The sequence below is a fragment of the Embiotoca jacksoni genome, unplaced genomic scaffold (genome assembly GCF_022577435.1).
Source record: "Embiotoca jacksoni isolate LCO1_2020_lvr unplaced genomic scaffold, fEmbJac1.0.p SCAF_21, whole genome shotgun sequence".
Lineage (NCBI taxonomy): Eukaryota > Metazoa > Chordata > Actinopteri > Embiotocidae > Embiotoca > Embiotoca jacksoni.
In genome coordinates, this window is record NW_027185352.1 from 7627549 (window position 1) to 7646241 (window position 18693).

At 41.5% G+C, this 18693-nt stretch overlaps 2 protein-coding genes across 17 annotated transcripts in view; one reads left to right on the forward strand and one right to left on the reverse strand.

Moving 5' to 3' along the window:
* Window positions 1–1729, reverse strand: part of wnk1b (WNK lysine deficient protein kinase 1b) — a 96835-nt gene extending 95106 nt beyond the window's left edge. For all 12 annotated transcript variants that reach the window (XM_069156680.1, XM_069156669.1, XM_069156677.1 and 9 more), the window contains exon 1: window positions 1151–1729. The gene's annotated coding sequence lies outside the window, so the exon portion shown is untranslated. The remainder of the gene's footprint in view (window positions 1–1150) is intronic.
* Window positions 1730–18360: 16631 nt separating this feature from the next.
* Window positions 18361–18693, forward strand: part of LOC138202570 (ninjurin-2-like) — a 36505-nt gene continuing 36172 nt past the window's right edge. For 3 of the 5 annotated variants that reach the window (XM_069156697.1, XM_069156700.1, XM_069156701.1), the window contains exon 1: window positions 18361–18577. In XM_069156697.1, the coding sequence (XP_069012798.1) occupies window positions 18482–18577 (96 nt within the window). In that variant the 5' untranslated portion in view covers window positions 18361–18481. The remainder of the gene's footprint in view (window positions 18578–18693) is intronic. The other 2 variants (XM_069156698.1, XM_069156699.1) reach the window with 2 other exon arrangements.

Genomic DNA, 18693 nt, shown 5'->3' on the forward strand with positions numbered 1-18693 from the left:
CTGAGGCCAATAAAATGTGTTTCTTCCACGTCACTAAACACTCTCCAATCTAAGTCAGTGCACTGCTGCCCTCCAAGAGCCTGATTCTTCAAGCATGAGGCTGCAAACATGATGTACATGGATACATCTTACTGTATTTGAGGTAATATCAAACTTCAGTCATTCATTGTTGATAGATAGATAGATAGATAGATAGATAGATAGATAGATAGTAGCAGTAAACACACAGCATCTCTCTCTCTCTCTCTCTCTCTCTCTCTCTCTCTCTCTATATATATATATACACAATAGGAATTAACTAATATATTGTTTTATTTTATTGATCAAATATTTTAATTCATAATATCAATATTAATACAGGAGTTGTCCCTTTGATAACCTGAAATTAGCCTTGTTATCATAGATTACGTCACTCAAATGGTTAATTACATTGCATGCACTGAAACAAAAATATATAAATATTGATCTGAGGCACTTAAAGCTACATATTTTATCAGCAAAATTGATCTTTTCTGTAATTTCTGCCTAATATTATACACATACAAGCAAAACTGAACGTACAAAATTGATGTTAGGGGATAGAATAGAAGTATAGGGCTAGTATTAAATCACGGCGGGATGATATAGGGTTAAGCATCAAAATTATGACTAAAATATAAAGTATTTGTTATCAGTAGCAGCAACACGGCAGCAGCGAAATCCAACAATTACATTAAGTCCATCTGCTAAGGCTGGGGCTCATTAAAACCTTATGTAAAGAAGATGTTCATCCTTTAAAAATAAATCAATTAAAAAAAAAAAAAAAAAAAGCACCGGAGCAAATGAAAGGAAAATGGTTTAAAAGTCGTAGACTTCACTGGTCTTGTTATTGATGCGGACTAATTTATGACGGGATAAATATATTAATCTTGTATTTCGAAGGTGCTAACCGGGCTGGAAAGGGTGCACGCGGATGATAAATATCCCGAGCCGTCAGCTTTGCAGGAGCTCGTGCAGCGAGGGGTTCACCGACCGCTGCCTGTTGAGGAACTCCCCAAAACGAGGCTACGCTGCGAACTTTGTCTCCGGGCAAACAGCAGACACGACCAGTCACAGTTTGGATAAAAAAAAAAAAAAAACCTTGTGATAAAACAAAAGCTGGACCATTTACCTGTTACATTGGTGTGGGCCGCGCTGCTACCGTGGAAATAGGACGGTAAAAACTTGATTAACAAGCCTCCAACTCCTTCTGCAGTGCGCCCCGACACACCGCACGAAATGTCAGTGTTGGTGCGTCACGTTAAAGCCACAGTTGGTTGGCGAAGAACAATCACAAAAAAACGAGCAAATTGCAAAAATGAACTTCGCTACGACTGTCCTTCTGCTTTGACAAAAAAATAATAATAATAATAATAATAATGGTCCACGCAGCGAAGCGGAGAGCGGTACGTGCGGCGAGCCAAAGCCGACAGACAGACACCTCCCACCGGACGGGGATGCCAAGTTCGCTCGCTGGTGCCGCGGCGGCTCTGGTCCTACTTTCTGTCCGTCTGTCCGTCTGGGGGTCCGCAGCCACAAGGCAAAGCAGCCTCGCTCAAAAGTGCCGTATCACAACCCGCGTCCACGTCCAGTCCGCTTCTGCGACCGCCGTTTTCCTCTTCCAGGCTTCGTGCGGTGCGATAAATCCGCTGTGCTCCACAGTTATTCCTCGTTTTCAAGCCATCAGACAGCGGCTCCGTCCTCTCCGGGCTCCTCTCTAGCGATGACTCGTCAAGGCGACGGGTGCGCTTTCTCACAGCCGTGCCGCATCAACCCACCGCCGTTAACCCGGAAGATGGAGGAAAAGAGGCGCTCTTTCAAAATAAAACCAAATACCGTTTAACACCTAAAACTCGAATAGATCCAACAAATACCATTTTAGAGCTTTACAATTTTTTTATTTTTTTTTGGGGGGGGGGGGGAAAGAAACTCGTGCAAATCTCAAGCTGTTTAGTCGGGTCATACCTCGAAAATAAAATGGTATATAATTTAAGATATATAGTATTTGTCTATATAGTATACCAAAACTTTTTTTTAATTGTATTATTTTTGCAAGAAAATACATTAGGAATGAGTCAGAAGGCAGCTCATGTTATGACTTTTAATAATCGAGAGGTTGCTATTTGTTTCACGTGACCAGTGGCCATTTATTTTCATGTTAAAGGTTAAGAGTTGGCCTTCTTAACAATAATTAGCAATCTACCTTTATTTTGGTTTTATTTTCTACAATTCATAAAAACGTATCACCTATCACTCTATCCTTACGTGTATCAGACTATTTTCTTTTCAACAACAACATATATTTAAATCTATTTAGTTACAAGTAGTCAACTGATTCATCAATTACAAAGATCATCACTGTCTATATATAATCTGGCCTACTCTACGTTAAATGCCACTGTAACAATTAATGAAACTCAGTACATTCACCACCTTTTTTTTTTTTTTACATATCTTGGTGGATGGCCGACGTCAGTAATGTTATACTTTAGCTAAAATAGAAAAAAAAACCTGCAACACATTCATACGTTCAACATGTTGTGAATCTTATTTTGACAGGTCAAACCGGAAGCGGTATTGTTTATCCGGATAGAATTGATTCGCGCAGCCTGGGGCAAACTCCAGTATGCTGAGCTACTAAACAGCTGCAGTTTGAGCCAGCACATGTCATTCATCATGCTGTTTTTATGTGTCATGTTTAACACATCCATTGCCAGTTTTTTTTTTTTTTCTTGCTTTTTTTTTCATCGACTTATCCGTTTACCGATGTATGCAGGTCGACGCTGAATGTGTCTAGCGTAGACCAACATATCTTTGGCCTATTTGTACTTAGAATAAATCAATAACTATTGTATAGTTTATCTCTTATATTGTTCTGGTGTTGATGTTTTCTTTCTTGTTTTGTGACAGAGGTCAAAGAAGGCTACGTAGCTATCAAAGACAGCACATCAGAATGGAGCCGCAGTTCAGAATCCGACCTTTTCTCTGTCAGATCCACACACCCTGATGTTGAACTGCACGCAACGTCTCTGGCAAGAATAACCAAAACAGGAAAATGGTTTAACTCGCTCGTCAGTTGATATCGTGAAAAAGAGCAAGAATTCCTGTATTGTGCCGACCTCGTGAGTAATAGAGGCCCTGTCCCAACCCGGAACATTACACATACACACACACACATATATATTTTTTCAGTGGAACTTCCTGTGTGTGTTTAACACCAAGGGTCATAACCCCATAGTCTCTCACATATATATAAATAAACACCAGAGAGTGATCCCATGATTGGAACATTCCTAAAACATCAAGTATGAATCAATCAAACACCAAAACCTAAATATGTATTGTCAGGCGTTTAACTACATCATTTTACATTTAAAAGATAATAGTTTTTTCCTTTGGTGAAATGCATCCAAATTGATTTTTAAATGTTAATATGTTGGCAGGGAAGCTGATATTTCTGTTTTAAATTGTGGCCTTTTCATTTGTTTTCCTGCTTAGAATAATGTCTGATTTACCCTGAAATAAGGGAAAGACTTTAACTTTAGCAGCTGGTTCACTTTATCTCACAGAGAAGCCTTTTTGTTCCACTTATTTAACAATTTTTGATATGCACTAATAAAAAAAAAAACCATACTTCACGGTTGCTAATTTCGCCAGATATTCATTTAAATGTTCTTTTATAACAGCAACCATTGTAAAAAAAAAAATTAAAAAAAAATCAGCACAGGCTTATGGGGTGTAAAATGCGCTGACTAATTCATAGTCATTACCATATCTTATCGAGTATAGCTGTTATCTAAGCTTCCACCGGTAACGATAGGCTGGTATGCTGAATGCTGCTGCTGCTCGAACGGCAAACACATCTGAAATGATGAAGGATGTTTTCATTCCTGCGGCTCTACCTCCAGAGGTTGCTGAGCAGTAGGCGGAGACACAAACCGGGCCGTGAACTTATTGTTTTGGGTGTTCACATGACCCACCAGGAGTTTAATGTCCCAGCAGAGCCCGTGTGTTTTCGGCACAGGGAGCACCCTTCAGTTTGAGTGTTGTTGTGCGAGTTGTGAGCTGGTGCCGGTGGTGCTCCTTTGCCTGTGTGCACACATGCTGCACAAGTTTATGCTGCACTCTGCTTAAGGCAGTAAAACTAGATGAGGCTGCCACAACAACAAGACAGCTAGTTAGGACTGAACCAAGGAGCTTTAGAAAGCGTACAAAGACATCAGTGGATGGATGAAAATGGACATTATACAGTATGTTCAACTAGTGCAAGCCAGTGTGTAATGTGGTTGGGAGTGTTGTTGCCAATGAAAAACAAACAAAGAGCTAAATAAATAAATAAATTACTTTTTTTTTTTTTTTTGGTCTTGTTTGTATTCTCTAAGCAAACATATAGCTGGTATATAAAGTACAGTACCATATGTTGGCGGGCCCGTCCTGACATCGAGAGTGAGAACATTGGCTGATAGTTGAAGTGTTAAAAGAGGCTGTATTTACATTCAGTCAAGTCAAGTGATATTTATTCATACCGCACATTTAAACACAAAAGAGGTTCATTGCGAACACTGGTGGTCGTCGTTTTTTTTTTATGGCGGGAGCCATGAGGGACTCGGGTGACGGAGTACAGGGAGTGGCTATCTTTTCGTAAACCTAACCAAGTAATTCTGGTGCCCAAATCAAACCCAACCAACCGTGTCACAACGTTAATGACGTGCTTTTTACTGTTACCATGACGACGACACCTGTCACCGGACCCCTGAAATGGTCAAATTAGTCGTTCTGTCGTTTAGGTGTGAGGACATGTTGGTCCTATAGAGGGCGCTTACGACGCTCATATGCTGTATGTCGTTTTGGGAGTCAGTGGAAATCGACATATTGTGTCGTTTTATTATGACGACGTGTTGATGTTGGCATACAATGAACACCTCACTGAGTTTGGTTAACTGGAATAATTGGATTCAAAAGGTACTGAGTAACTGAAAGTGGCCAATTGGACAAAATAAAAAAATGTTTAAAACTAAATCCTTGACAGAAACGGGTAAATGCGTGAGAGGTTAACACCCATTCACGTACGGCTCTTCAGCTTACAACACGCGTTTGGCCGGAGCATTCGTTCAGACACCATTACACACCTCGACACACCTTTGCCTCCTCCTTCACTGAGCTGTAAAAATGCCCCTGACTGAAAACTACTCTGTCAGAATGAATGATTTATTCTCCTCTCTCTCTCTCTTTCTCTCTCTGCCCCGACCTGAACCTGAGGGCAGAATTAGCTTGCATACTAGAACAACACATTTTGGCCCCTGAAGTTCCAGCGATTCTGACAGTGGAGCACACAGCAGTTTCAACCGAGGGCGACGACCAACACTGTAGCTGCCAAAGTTGAGGCCTCAGTGAGGTGACAACAGACCTGAGCTGCACAATGAGAAAGCCACATTTCTTTCAACTCACTCCGAAAGTACCCGACCTCTGCTACGGCATCCAACTCATTTCCCCGTACTTCCTTTATTTCTCTCTTTATTGAAGAATAAAAGAAAGGATTTTTAAAAGAATAGTTCTTGCTGGGCGTTGGGATGAGACGATGGCTACCACTTTCATGCCGGTGTCGACATTCCTCCCCGTAGATGTCTGTCACTCTTCTCGGTGTATCTAGTGGAGCCAAGAGTTGTTGTGCAGTAAACTAAACCAACAGCAAAAAAAAAAAAAAACCAGATGGACGGAAAATGTTCCGAAGGGATCACATGCCTTTGCTAAGAACAGAAGATGATTAGAGATCCAGACCATTAACCGGAAAGATTGGGATCCTGGTGGTTCTAAAAGGTCGAGTCTTCGCAAGCAAAATGATCTGCAAGTAGGAGGATACGTATCAACCGAGCAGAAGCCTCAAGTCCAACAAATGACAGCCACCGAGCTACAGTACCAAAGCAGGTCTTCCCCCTGAATGTCTACACATCCAGTATGGTACAAGAAGCCCGTCTACAAAACATACAGCCAGCAGCAGGTTATTACATTAGCCCCAAAAACTGGAAACTTTTGCTCCGACTGTGTAGGGAGGAAAATAAGTTTTGGACCAGTGAGCATGTAATGAATGTAGAGGTTGAACTTTGGCCACAACAACAATTCTTATACAGTCAGATAGTCAGAGGCTCCCATTACAGATACAGTTGGTGCATCCATTGCTAACCAGCTTACAACTAACATCTGTCCAACTCACTTCCACTGGCTGATCGATGGAATAAACATGAATGATCTCACTGATCTGAAAAAGATTTACCTATTTATCCCAAAATGTCAAACTCCTCTTTCTGCCTACCCTGAGCTCTAACTCCAGGAAGACTCGTTTGTGCATTTCAGTTCGAGCCTGTTGAGAACCGAAAACGTCTTTTAATTTAGCTTCAGTGTGAATGACACTTGGCTTGTAAACATGCTTCTCTTTGGCTGACTGAGTAATGTGCAATCACTGACTGATGTCGTATTTGAGCAATCTAGAAACTGAAGCCTGTTCCAGCATTGCAGTCATTTGCTCACTTCAGTTATCAATGTAACGCTTAAAAAAAAAAAAAAAAACGGAATGTTACGAGAACAATTGGAGTCTTTTAAAATTCCTCGGTGGCTGTTCGTGATGAACAGGCGGTCGCCGGACACGCATGTCAGCAGAGGGCACGTTAGTTTGACTGACAGCTCCAACAGCTGAAATTCATCAGCGGAGAGATTCAGACAACGGAAGCTTTCACTGACTCATTAAGACGGCTTTCTGTAATGACGTTAAAACACTTTAACCTCTTCCCCTTTAGTCATTTTCTCTCTGAGCCCCAGTTACCTAGTTTCATCTGTCAAACCGCTATCTGAACTTTAATCTGTTTCACCTTGTCTAACTTGTTTTTCAGCAGAATTCTGCATTGGATTTGATGTTTTCCAGGTAAATGAGTCAGCGGGGATTTTAAGAAAGAGGATGGCCCCTGCATGCAGAAAAGAATTTGCATTATATAGTTCCTTGAAGTGAATGACTGAAGTCATGTGTTGCTTGCCAAGTGATAGCAGGTATGTTTATATTAACTGAATTACCAGCTCATTCTGTCGCTGTAATCCTACTCCTCAAACAGCACCCTCATTATTTAACATCAGGACAGACAAGGGTTCACACATTTGCATAATTGCTCAGTGGGGTTTTTTTTTCCTCCCTTTGGCTAAACTACTAAAAATAGTTTTTTTTTTTTTATGCCTTCCTGATTAAAGTGAGATATTTTGACATAATCACGCTTTAGTAATTTCTCGACTGGATTACTGGAACGCACTATATGTTGGTTTGACAAAAAAAAACAAAAAAAAAACAAAAATAAAACAACATTGGTAGGTTGCGGCTCGTACATAATTCATCAGACAGGATTTGAACAAGAACAAGGACAAGAGATCACATTACTGCAGTTATAGAGTCACTACTACATTTTAAGATTCTTGTACTTGTTTTAAAGGCTCGTAAGGGCTCAGCACCTTGTGACATTTCTGAGTTTATCAGAATATCCTCCAAACCGTCCCCTCGATTTAAAAGTGCTGAAGGATGGTTAAAGTACGGTGAAGCAGCCTGTTGTTGCCACTGCAAATTAGAAGAGCAACTTCTGTTGACTTACTTTCACGATCGAGCTTTTAAGTAGTTTGATCTTTTTTTCACGTGTAAAACAAATTTACAATAAAAATGTACATCTGTTTCTTTTCAGAACTTCTTTCTACTTTTGTGAAGGTTTTATGTGTTTAATCCCAAGTTGTTTTTTTTATTGCTAACTTGTCTGCACTATCCTATTTTAGACATCTTTGTTTTTACCTTCTCCTGTGAAGCATTTTGCGCAGAATTTTACGAATGACACTGTACAAATTAAGTTTATCATTATTATCATTTTTATATCTGCCTTAATTTGATCCCCTGGTGAAGCCACAAAATCTGTTCACAGCTGTTTAAAATACAGAACGTGCATTTCCATTTTTTTTTTTTCTCTCTTCAGGAGGCGTGCAACGTGCTGCTGCACAGTTTGTTTCGCACCCTCTTGTCGGTAGATCTCCTTACGGCCCATTTCATTATCAACAGTGGTTTCTATGTGTTAAAATAGATACGTGCATGTTGGAAGTGTAGTTCATCTAGTCTTGCAACTCGCCTACAAACACACACGAGCAAGCGCGCAAAAGAGGAAGCGTGAGCGCGAAGCTAAAACAAGAATATGCAACCAAAAACAAAAAAAGACCGCTGACTTGGCAGTGTGTGTATTTGTACGTTTATGGGTGCATATATGTGTGTAAGTTAGTGTGAGTTGTGCGTGTTGTTCTGCCTCCTATATCAAGCATGCAATCATACAAACTGTTCTTCGCTTCAGCTGCAGCCCGTCCGTTCTGGATGGGTGAATTTTCGTGTTGGGAAAAAAAAAAAAAAAAAAAAAGGAAAAAAAACAACAACGTCATTGATAATTGTGTGTTTCCTCACATCGGTGAGTCTGCCCATTACCGATTTCACCATTTTGTTAAAGGTCATGTTATTCTCCTCATCTCTCTTTGTATGTGAAAAGCTGTCATGGCATGTTAAACACTCCACGGTGTCTTGTTTGTCCCTTTCGGCGACTGAATTTGTGTGTATTTGTGTGTCAGTGCGATTATGGATCTGGCGGGTCGTCTCTTTTGTTAGCGGACAAACTGTGTGACCCGTGTTGACCTCGTTTACTGATGTCAGGGAGAATTTGTTCTGGCTAACGAGTTACAACAGGTTGGAGGACTTGTCGAACCTCAGGTAGTCAAATTAAGCCTCTGTGTGTGTGTGTGTGTGCCGCTCCTTTCTCTTTTGCCTCCTTCCCTAATTTCCATTTATGTTTTTAATTAAGCCTCATTAGGCATCATCAGGCATTCTGAGACATATTTTCTTCACTGAAGGACTTTTGTTCACAAAATGCTGAATAATTATACCTGAAAATCATAACTGTGAATGTCATGCACATAATTAATCTTGCAACACCCATGCTCTTCTCTGCCACCTCATCTTCTCAGCCTCTCTTTGCGTAGAGCACATCTATTTTCGCGTTCCTCTGTCAGTGTTGCACAATTCTCTCAGGGACGTGTGACACAGAAGAACAGAAGAAGAAGTAAATATGTCCATCAAATTTGTGGCCAATCAGATGCGGGTTATTGTTGCGAGAGAACAGTGTAGCGTTTGTATTTTTTTTCAAAACAAAATTTAACTGGAGAATCAAACAGAATAAATTATTCCTCGCGCAACATTTGACTCATTTCTTCTCGTTGTAACTCGGCTTTATCGACGTGCAGGAACTTCCTGAAGACTCTGAAGAGGCTGGTCAAGAGCCTCGATCGAGGGCGCTGCAGCAAAATCTACTGACGAGAGCAGCACTTTTAACGCTTTTCTTTTACAACGAGGTGGCTTCTCCTTTCTTCCACCGTATCGCATTTTACAACTTCGCTCAAGTCTAAACTGCCTTGAACTATGACTTTCACGAATATAACTCGGTGTGTTTACTGTACGAGTGTGACGCCTCTGTGTGTCAAAGGATGTGCTTTAAAAGATCTCATGTTGCAACAGTGAACCTGTCACTTCCCTTCACAGATACACTGCATGCAGCACTCTCACTTTCTCTCCCCCACACTCAGTGTGTGTGTGTGTGTGCATGCGTGTGTGCGTGCGTGTGTGTTGATAGAAAGCCTCGCAGACTCTTGAGTTCCTCAATAAGGAGAATGGAGTCCTAATTGTTTGTGTTTAATGCGCATTGTCACATATGTTTATGATATTTATGTCATGTTTTTAAATAACTAACTCACAGTTTGTGGCTTGTGCAGGCAGTGAAATAGAGATCAGCACCAGATCATTGTGCAGTACAATCTTCTACCAGATAGTGACACTAAAGAGTCCGGAGTGTTCTTCCCCATGTGAGTGGAGTTTGACCGATTTGCCCCGAAATTCACTGTAAACGCTCCACATTCTCCTTCTCTCCATACGTCTCCCCACAGACCTGTTAGAAACACATTAATCTGCTCCGGCCAGGCAAAGTTTTATCTACACATGTTCTCACTCACCCCAGAAACAGACCAAATTAGAGGCAATTAACTTAAATGAGGTCTATTTCCCTGTGGTCATACGTGCGAGTTAAATATGACATGGTGGTTTGTTTCTGAAGTGTAATTGTAGGAAGAGAGAGAGGAAGAGAGAGAGGAAGAGGAGAGGAAGAGGAAGAGGAAGAGGGAGAGGAGAGGAGAGGAGAGGAGAGGAGAGGAGAGGAGAGGAGAGGAGAGGAGAGGAGAGGAGAGGAGAGGAGAGGAGAGGAGAGGAGAGGAGAGGAGAGGAGATTCAAAATGGAAAGTGATGGCACAAAAGCAAAAACCAAAGTCGATTATTCCATACTTTGATGTAGGCCATTTAGAGGTAGCTTTGTTTGGCCACGTTTCTAACAGCATTTTAATATAATGGTTTGCCTGCGGAACAAAAGAGAACTACTCATAATAATTCTCTGTTTGTTTTTACCTCCCGGTAATGGCTCGCGGGCGTAGTTAGGTGTGTTAGGAAGGGAAGTTAACAGTAATACAAAACAAACACGTTTCGGTCTACGAGTTCCAATCGCAGAATTTGCTGTGACTTGTTTTTGTTTTTTTTAATCCAGCACTCTCAGTATACGTGTGCATATGTTTAGGACTACAGTCTGCACTAAAGCTACATTGTGAGAATTACAACTGTTATAAATACGGAAGTACGGCCCTGAAATGTCATTATTAAGGCAATAAATCAGGATAAACCTTGTACCCTGCAGCTGTTTCTCCAGTTATTGCTCTTGTTCAATTGGCAGCTTGCAGTGCAGCAAAATTTTGTCAGAATAAATATGCAATAAGAGCAGAGAGGCTGTAAATGCAGGAAGAAAATGAGGCTCAACAACGGGCTTCAGCAGACATGCGAGTCTGTACAAAAGTCATTCAACAGGTGGGAAATAACGGGAATTATCTGCTTTTGAAATCAAATCTTCTGTTTAAAATGGAGAAAAGTGAACACTGAAGCCACAAAGATATCAACTTTTAACTTTAGTGTGTGTGTGCGTCTGCTTTTTGTTTGCAAAAATAGGTCAAACTTGTGTAATTTTGAGTACACGAATTCAATAATTCAATTCAATAAGGGAATCAAACCACCTGATTTTCCAGGTTATTGATGTGTTTATGTCTGTTAGCATGTTAGCAGTTCTTTCACACTGTCCCTCACACACCGGGGTGTTTTATCAAAGCCTGCCTGCTGCGACTGAATCATTCAAATTTAATTTACAGCACCTTCGGAAACATCCAATCTCCATGAATTGGAGCGACTACAGTCTTCATCTTATAAAAGAGCATAATGGATGCAGGAGGGATTCAGGGCAGAGATACACTTAAATTGGTAAGAATAAATTGTTGACCTAGTTTGCTTTGTAACAGTCCAGGTTTCAGGACCTTGTCAGAATGACGTTTACCTTCCTGTTTAGTTTTCAGGGGAAAAAAATATTGAAGAGGATGACTGAAGGTCATTGCAAAATCTGTAAAAAATAAATAAATAAATAAAAATAAAAGGAAAAATACTTTCTCCTTTTTCCTTCTTGATGTGAGTTAGATACAAAATGATTTGGAAATGATCTGATTACCTTAGCTTAGCTTAGCGTAAGGACAGCAACGGCTTTAACAGCCATCTAACACACCTCACAAATGTACCTCTATGTATAGTAGGACTCAAGTTGGTTATCATATGGTTATTTTATAACAAATCAATTTACAGTATTTTTACGGCATTTGTACTTCATGTAGAAAAAAAAAAAAAAAAAGAAAAAAAAAAAACACCAGAAAATAATAGAGTAAATTTCTGTGACATAACTTCTTTTTTTTTACAGCGAGAGTCATCGGGGAAGACTAAAAACGCTGGACCGCCACACACACTCTGAGCAGGTGGAACATGAAAGCACATGTGCGCCTGCTCATCAGTCAGTGCAACCAACCAGCACTTTGATGCGTGTCGCCCTCATCCCAGGGTACCCTGCTGCAGCGCACCTGTATGTCTGCATGCAGATGTGGGCCTCGGTTGGCTGATGTGCGCTCACTGTTATCAGCTGGCATCAGAAGTTACGATGTGCAAATTCGCTCTGTTAACTTTGAAGTGGCTTACCTGTCGAGCCAGTGTGTGTATTCTTGTATTACTCATCTTGCGAGGACATACAGTCACATTGTGGGGACCTACCTTCCTTTTGGGGACAAAAATAAGCCCTCACAATGTCAATAATTAGAGTTTCTGCTGAATACTTTGTTTAATGTAAGGATAAGGTGAGGTTTAGGTTACAGAAAATGAATGTAAGTCAATGCAATGTCCTCTGAAGGAAAGTGCGCGTGTGTGTGTGTGTGTGTTCGTATCACTGTGATGAAATTTCTTGGAGCATAAAAGCTCTTTTATCATTGCTGGGATTAGAGACTGGCACTGTCTGGTGAGTGTGTGCTTGTATGTGCTTGTGTGTGTGACAAAGAAGTAGAAAGCGAGAGGTCAGCGCTGCCTGGTACTCAACTGCTGAAGCCCTATCTTTGTGTGTGTGTGTGTGTGTGTGTGTGTGTGTGTGTGTGTGTGTGTGTGTGTGTGTGTGTGTGTGTGTGTGTGAGAGAGAGAGAGTGAGAGAGTAAGTGAGAGAGAGAGAGAGAGAGAGAGAGAGAATGAGAGTTGAACAAAGACTGATCGCACAAAAACCAAACACAATGCAGAAAAGACAGAGTGTGCCAGCTTTCATCGCCACAGCTAATTTGAAGTCCTTTTGACGTCCAAATCAAGTCTCAAGTCATTTCAGACAAGTCTGACACAAGCTTCAAATCAGGCCTCAAGCAATGTCTCCATTAACCGTCTGCTGGGCCCCACCCACTTTATACTGTCAAGCTTTCCGTTCCCACACAGCACACGTGCAGTTCCCAATCATACCGTGGCAAGTTTACCATCTAAATTCCGAGTAATTTATGACACAATGGGTCCATGATTAGAGACAGCGTCGCCAACAGAAATAAGAACTGTTGCTGATGTTCCATGACCTGTATAACTCTCTCAGTAGCCCAACCTTGGCTGCATGAGATGGTTGAGAAAGCTGTCTCTGGCTGACGTGTAGTAAATATCGATGGCTTCATACATTATGTTCTACAAAAAAAAAAAATTGCGGCTGAAGCTGCACGGCCAGAGCAAAAAGTAAGCATCCTCGTCATCACCGTTAAGTGGTAAATGGCTGCAGTTCCATAGCGCCTCAAGGCCAAGCGCTTAACATTAACCTACATACACATGCACACTGATGTCACCATACGAGGTGCTGGCCGGTTGGGTTCTGTGTCTTGCCTACTGGCACTTAGACGTGTGAACAAGAAGGAGCTCGAGATCAACGTGTACCAACCGCGTGATTAAGCGAACACTGTGTTCTGCATTTAAAAACCACAGGCACCCAGAGGTGCGGCACCGTCTCTGGATCACACTCAAAGGAACCCTGCGAAATTGTTATCGTCACATTTACATTCTGTGTTACTCATCAAAGTGCAATGTGTGTATCCTTGAGGGTTCGGGTAAATTGAATCCATTCCTAGTAAAACACTTGTAAAGCCAATACTACTTCTTTTTTTTTTCTGCATTTCTTGGTGCCTTACTACTTGCCGTTAACCGGAGAATTAGTGTAACAATGGGTGGCACTCGTACACTGAAAGTAAAAATGAACGTAGCCTCTGGGTCTGCAAAGTGCGGAAGTGCCTTAACGTGCAGTACCTCTGAGCGCCACTATGGTCTGGCCTCAGAAAACATGTGACTCCAATAGACTCTCATTCAAAAAGCATCAACTTCTTTTATGAAATACAGAGTCGTCCAAACGTGGTCACTTCTGGCTCCCAAAAAAACCAACATGGCGACGGCCAAAATACCAGACTCAAGGCTTAAAAAAGGCAGTTCACAAACCAGTGGATGATGTCACGGTGGGTTGCCAATTGGTAGACCTGTGCAATCATGTCAGCCATGTGCATATGCACACGTGCGAATCCTAATCCACAGGGTAGCTTTAAGTTTCAAGGCTTTGGCAGCAGTACACATCATGGCGCCACTTTAGCATATAATGACGGTAGCGCTTTGTCCACCTCGCCTTAAACAAGAACTCATTTCTTAGTTGGAGAATCACATTAAAACTTGTCAATAAAGTATTGACAGCATATAAATGTAGCCTGTTTTTTAAAAAGCAGCCCAGCATTGTTCTCTAAAATGTCATTGCTTTCCCAGCAAAGTTCACACGAAGACGGCTTAGAACTCGTCGTTATCAGCGTCATGCCTTCAATTGTTGTGCCAGTGCATTTAAAACGGCTCTATTCAAGCAACAAGATATTTGAGTGAGGATAATATTTACCTTTGGCTTTCTTTAGCATCTTAGTGCGAGGTGTGATGTATCCCTCTCACCTTCACGCAAAGCATGAGTCATTTTATCTTTATGATTCAAATGACTGCGGGCAAATCGTAACTGAAATCTGCTTCTACAAAGAGCATGCTATAAATAACTTCTTTGCAAATGAAAGCTACTACCATTCAGGGTGTTGCATGTTTCACAACAAGTCAAATCAAGTCCAATTCTGTCCATATAACTCACTATTATGAGTCACAATCTTGCCTAACAGGGCTTTACAATGTGTCCAACACTAGACCCTTGATTTGGACGAGGAGAATCTCCCATAAAAAAAAAAAACTCTTTAATTGGAAAGAAATGCCAGAAACCCCCCAAGAAGAGCAACGGAGGACGAATCCCTCTTTTGTGTGCACAAGCAACACCTTCTAACAACTTTGTTTACAGTCAAGCAAAATTGCTACATGGAGGAGCAGAAGCAGAGCAAAACCCCCGCAGGCTTTACTTGGAAATAATTTATTTGATCTTTTTTTTTTTACAGAGAACTAAACAAAAATGATCTGTCGAGGCTCGACAGCTTCTCTTTAGCCTCCACTTGTACATACAGAAACATACCTGAAACCGTCACCAATCAGCCTTGGTGGACTCCTTTTCAAACCACGACCTTCACCCTCAAGAACCATTTCATCTTCACTGTGTAAACCGGGATTAGGCATTTAGCTAGCTGTCAAGAATATCACAGGCTAAATCCCTGGAAGCCAGCGGAGTCAGTAAAGACGTTTACACCGTAACTCAAACTATTGCGCAGCAGTTATTCTTTCTAGGAAGAACTGGGACGCATCTGTGCTTTGTGTTATTGCCATCTGCTAATGATCTTTTTCTAGGAGCTGTCTCATTTAAACTCTTGGTTTCTAGAAACGATTACTATAAAAAAAATTAAAAAAAAACGTAAAAAAAATATGTGGGCAGGCCAGTTTGTTTTTGAGCTCTCATTTTGGGAACAACTTGTTCAAACAGTCCAACAAACTAAACACAAGCCAAATAGTCCATTACGGGCTGTTGAACAGCTCCCCATAGAAACCCTAAAAATCCCCGTAAGACGGTAGAAGTGAAATTCTGGAAAAACCACAAAAACAGAATAATTTCTCCGGACAGTGTGAGCTCAGATCAGTTCCTGGAAACTTGTTAATGCAAATCCACACACTAAAAAAAAAAAAAAAAAAAAAAAAAAAAAAACAAGTGAAAGGGCAGATGTTTCTGCTTTTACTCATTCAGATTATGCTTTTTTTTTTTTTTTAAAGAGAAAACTGACGACAGCTTAGTGCCTTAAACTTTGTCCCACATGAATATTACGTAATAACTGTAGTGTGCCATTTTGCCAAGATTAAAATATTCCCAACACAAACATTCAGTGGTTGTCTGCAGGTTTGTGCTTATCAAAAATACGACTGTATTAAGGGTGTTAACAGTTTGTCAGTGGCTTTGTCTGCCTCGTGTTTCTACAACTCTGGAGCATGTTAGATGTGGGGACGGCTTTAAAAGGACATCAGGCTTGATGAATATTGAGCTATACAATGCTTATCTCAGGAAATTAATTGCAGTGCTCTTTAATTCTGTCAACATTTAATCATTGCATGGAGCATGTACGCAATATTATTAAATGACATAGATGTGGGTCAGCAGAGAATAACTAATGAAATAAATCATTTTTAATTAGTCCAAAAGACAAAAAATAGAGAATTAACAAATATTTAAATTTGAGCACATAGAGTGATGCATCGTTTCCTGGTGGCTAAATACTAATGTCACTCCCTCGTCACGAGTCTTTCCAAAGTGGGACAGAGGTTCATTGTGCTCACCATGTCTGTGATGCTCTTTTCACTTAACCTAATGGAATTCCTGACAATGGGGAGATCAGTTTTTGAGGATTTGCGCTTACGGCGGGGCGTTTAGTCGCCGTGGACGACAACCTTCCCCCAACGCACTCTGTGCGGCACTCTTCTTTTATTTATGTATGTTTGTCATGCCGGAGCAGGAAATATGAAGAAATCGCATTTGTGCCATTTGTTTTTGTTGTGTTATTTCCAGCGCCATTAGCGGTTCCTGTGGTTTTTAAGTAACGCTGGCAGGTAACTTCTGGGTTTGAAGGGGTGAATGCTTTCCTTTATCTCTGTCTGTCTCTCCCACTTCTGTCTTTAACAAAAGGCCATTCAAATGTATAATCTAATAAAGCCTCATTTTCCTGTAAAAACATTTTTCCTTCTAGCCTCACTCTGTCATTTTGCTGTGTTTTTGGTTTCTTTTAATCCCTGAGGGACGTATCTGACTCTTTAGCTGCTTAATGTTCTCCTACATTCATTTTGGTGCTGAGCAGGTAGTGCACAGACCTTTTTTTTTTTTTTTTGCAAACAGTTGCCTGTGAACAAAAAAATGCTATGAGAGCTGTGACCGTGAAGCCAAACTGTAACGTTTCAGGCAGTTAAAAAGAGCAAAACAAACTCGCTGTAAAGCTTTTTGAAGCCGAAGGGCAGCCGGGGTAGCAGATTTGGGGGATAATTCTCTGTAGGTTCCTCAGTAGCAGAGACCCCCCCCCCCCCCTCACCTTGTTTCCACATTGTCGATAACAGCAGTGATCGACATCATTCATATTAAGCGACGTAAATAAACTTCCCAAACGTATTCAACGTACATAACGTAACTTGTGTATTAGGGTTGATCAAAAAGTTCTCAGAGTACTCGATAACTTTTATAAGTGAGTGTTCCACGTTTTGTCACGTGATCAACATCAGCAACGGAGTTATTCTGCCTTTCAGATCTCCTCATGAGAAAAGCTCCTCCTCCCCATCGCCACCTCATCCATCTGGGTTCCCTGGGAGCCTCAACTGAAGTTCCCATCACTTCATCTCCACTTCCCCATCAAGCCAGCCGGTCCAGGTAGATGGCCGCTGATCTTCCAAGACTGGTTTAGTCAGAGGTTTCTTCCTGTTAAAATGTAGTTTTCTATTCCAACTGTTGCTCATGTGGAAATCATTAGTTTCCTCTCTGTTATATCGCGACTTGTGATTTTTGTGCTACATAAATAATCTGGAAATTTGCCTTCTCCGCTCCACCACCTCCAGCGTCTTCAGGCTCCGATGGGTCCTGTCCTATCGACTGCCTTCATTTGAGACATCGCTCTGTGAAGTGGTCTCGAATTTATGGAGTTTAATTGCCAAACCTGAATTACTCAAACTCATTACTTCAATAAATATTGCTATTCACTTCTAATGACATCCCCTTATTGAAGTAACATTTGTATTTTTCCTAAAAACAATGATCTCTTTCCAAAATCCGACCCTCGTAGTTTTGGTGCTTAAACCTAAAGCACCTTGTATGCGAGATGCCAAAAAGCAGCCGTGCAGACAGCTTTAGTTTATTTTTGTTCAAGTTTTCATCCATCTGTCTCCAACATTCCTGATATTACTTGGCCCGTCTCCTGCGCACATGGTGCCTTTGGGTCCTTGTTAGCCTGGGGTCCCCTGGCTAAGAAAGCCGTAAACTCCCAACAGTGGAGCCTCAGTGCTTTTAATAGGAGCACATCTGACCTCGGTTAACTTGACGGAAATACAGCAGAATGTTTTTGTTGAGCAAGCAGGCACAAATAGATGCAACTTGGTGTGCGTTGGTTGGTAATGGTTTGCATTGGTCAGCCATAGCAAATATAGCCGCAGACAGGCTAACGTCAAATAAGGTCCCACAGTAGGCTTTGGGCAATATTTGCCTGGTTTTCAATATGATGGTTCGTTTGGAATTCCAGTATTTTTACAAGCTCGATTTAGTACAGAGAGAGAATACGGGGGGGGGGGGGGGGGGCAGACTGAAAGAGTGCAAAGTGAGAGACAGGGAGAGGGGGAGACCCGGATGGGGTGAATAAGCCGTTTGTTTGTCCCTCCGTTGTCCTCCCTGGCCTTGCCTGGTGCCTGGTGCCTGGCGTCTAGGGTCATTTCCTTTCATACTGACCACTGCCATCCTTGCATTAGCATTTTCACTGCTGCGAGGGCAACGCTCAACCGCGCGTGTGCTTGCTCGCTACGGGCCTTAATATGCAGGGAATGGGGAAGACTGAGAGAGGAGAGCAGGTCCGAGACATCGACCTGACATCGCTGAGATCCACCATGCCAGCCAGCGGTCCTCTGCAGGTTAGTGCACCCGAAACTAAAACTGTGTGGAAAACGGGAGACAGAAGGAGTCAGGCAAGGACAGAGAGAAAGAGAACAAGAGAAAGAAGGAAGTAATGGTAAAGTTTTTTTTGTTT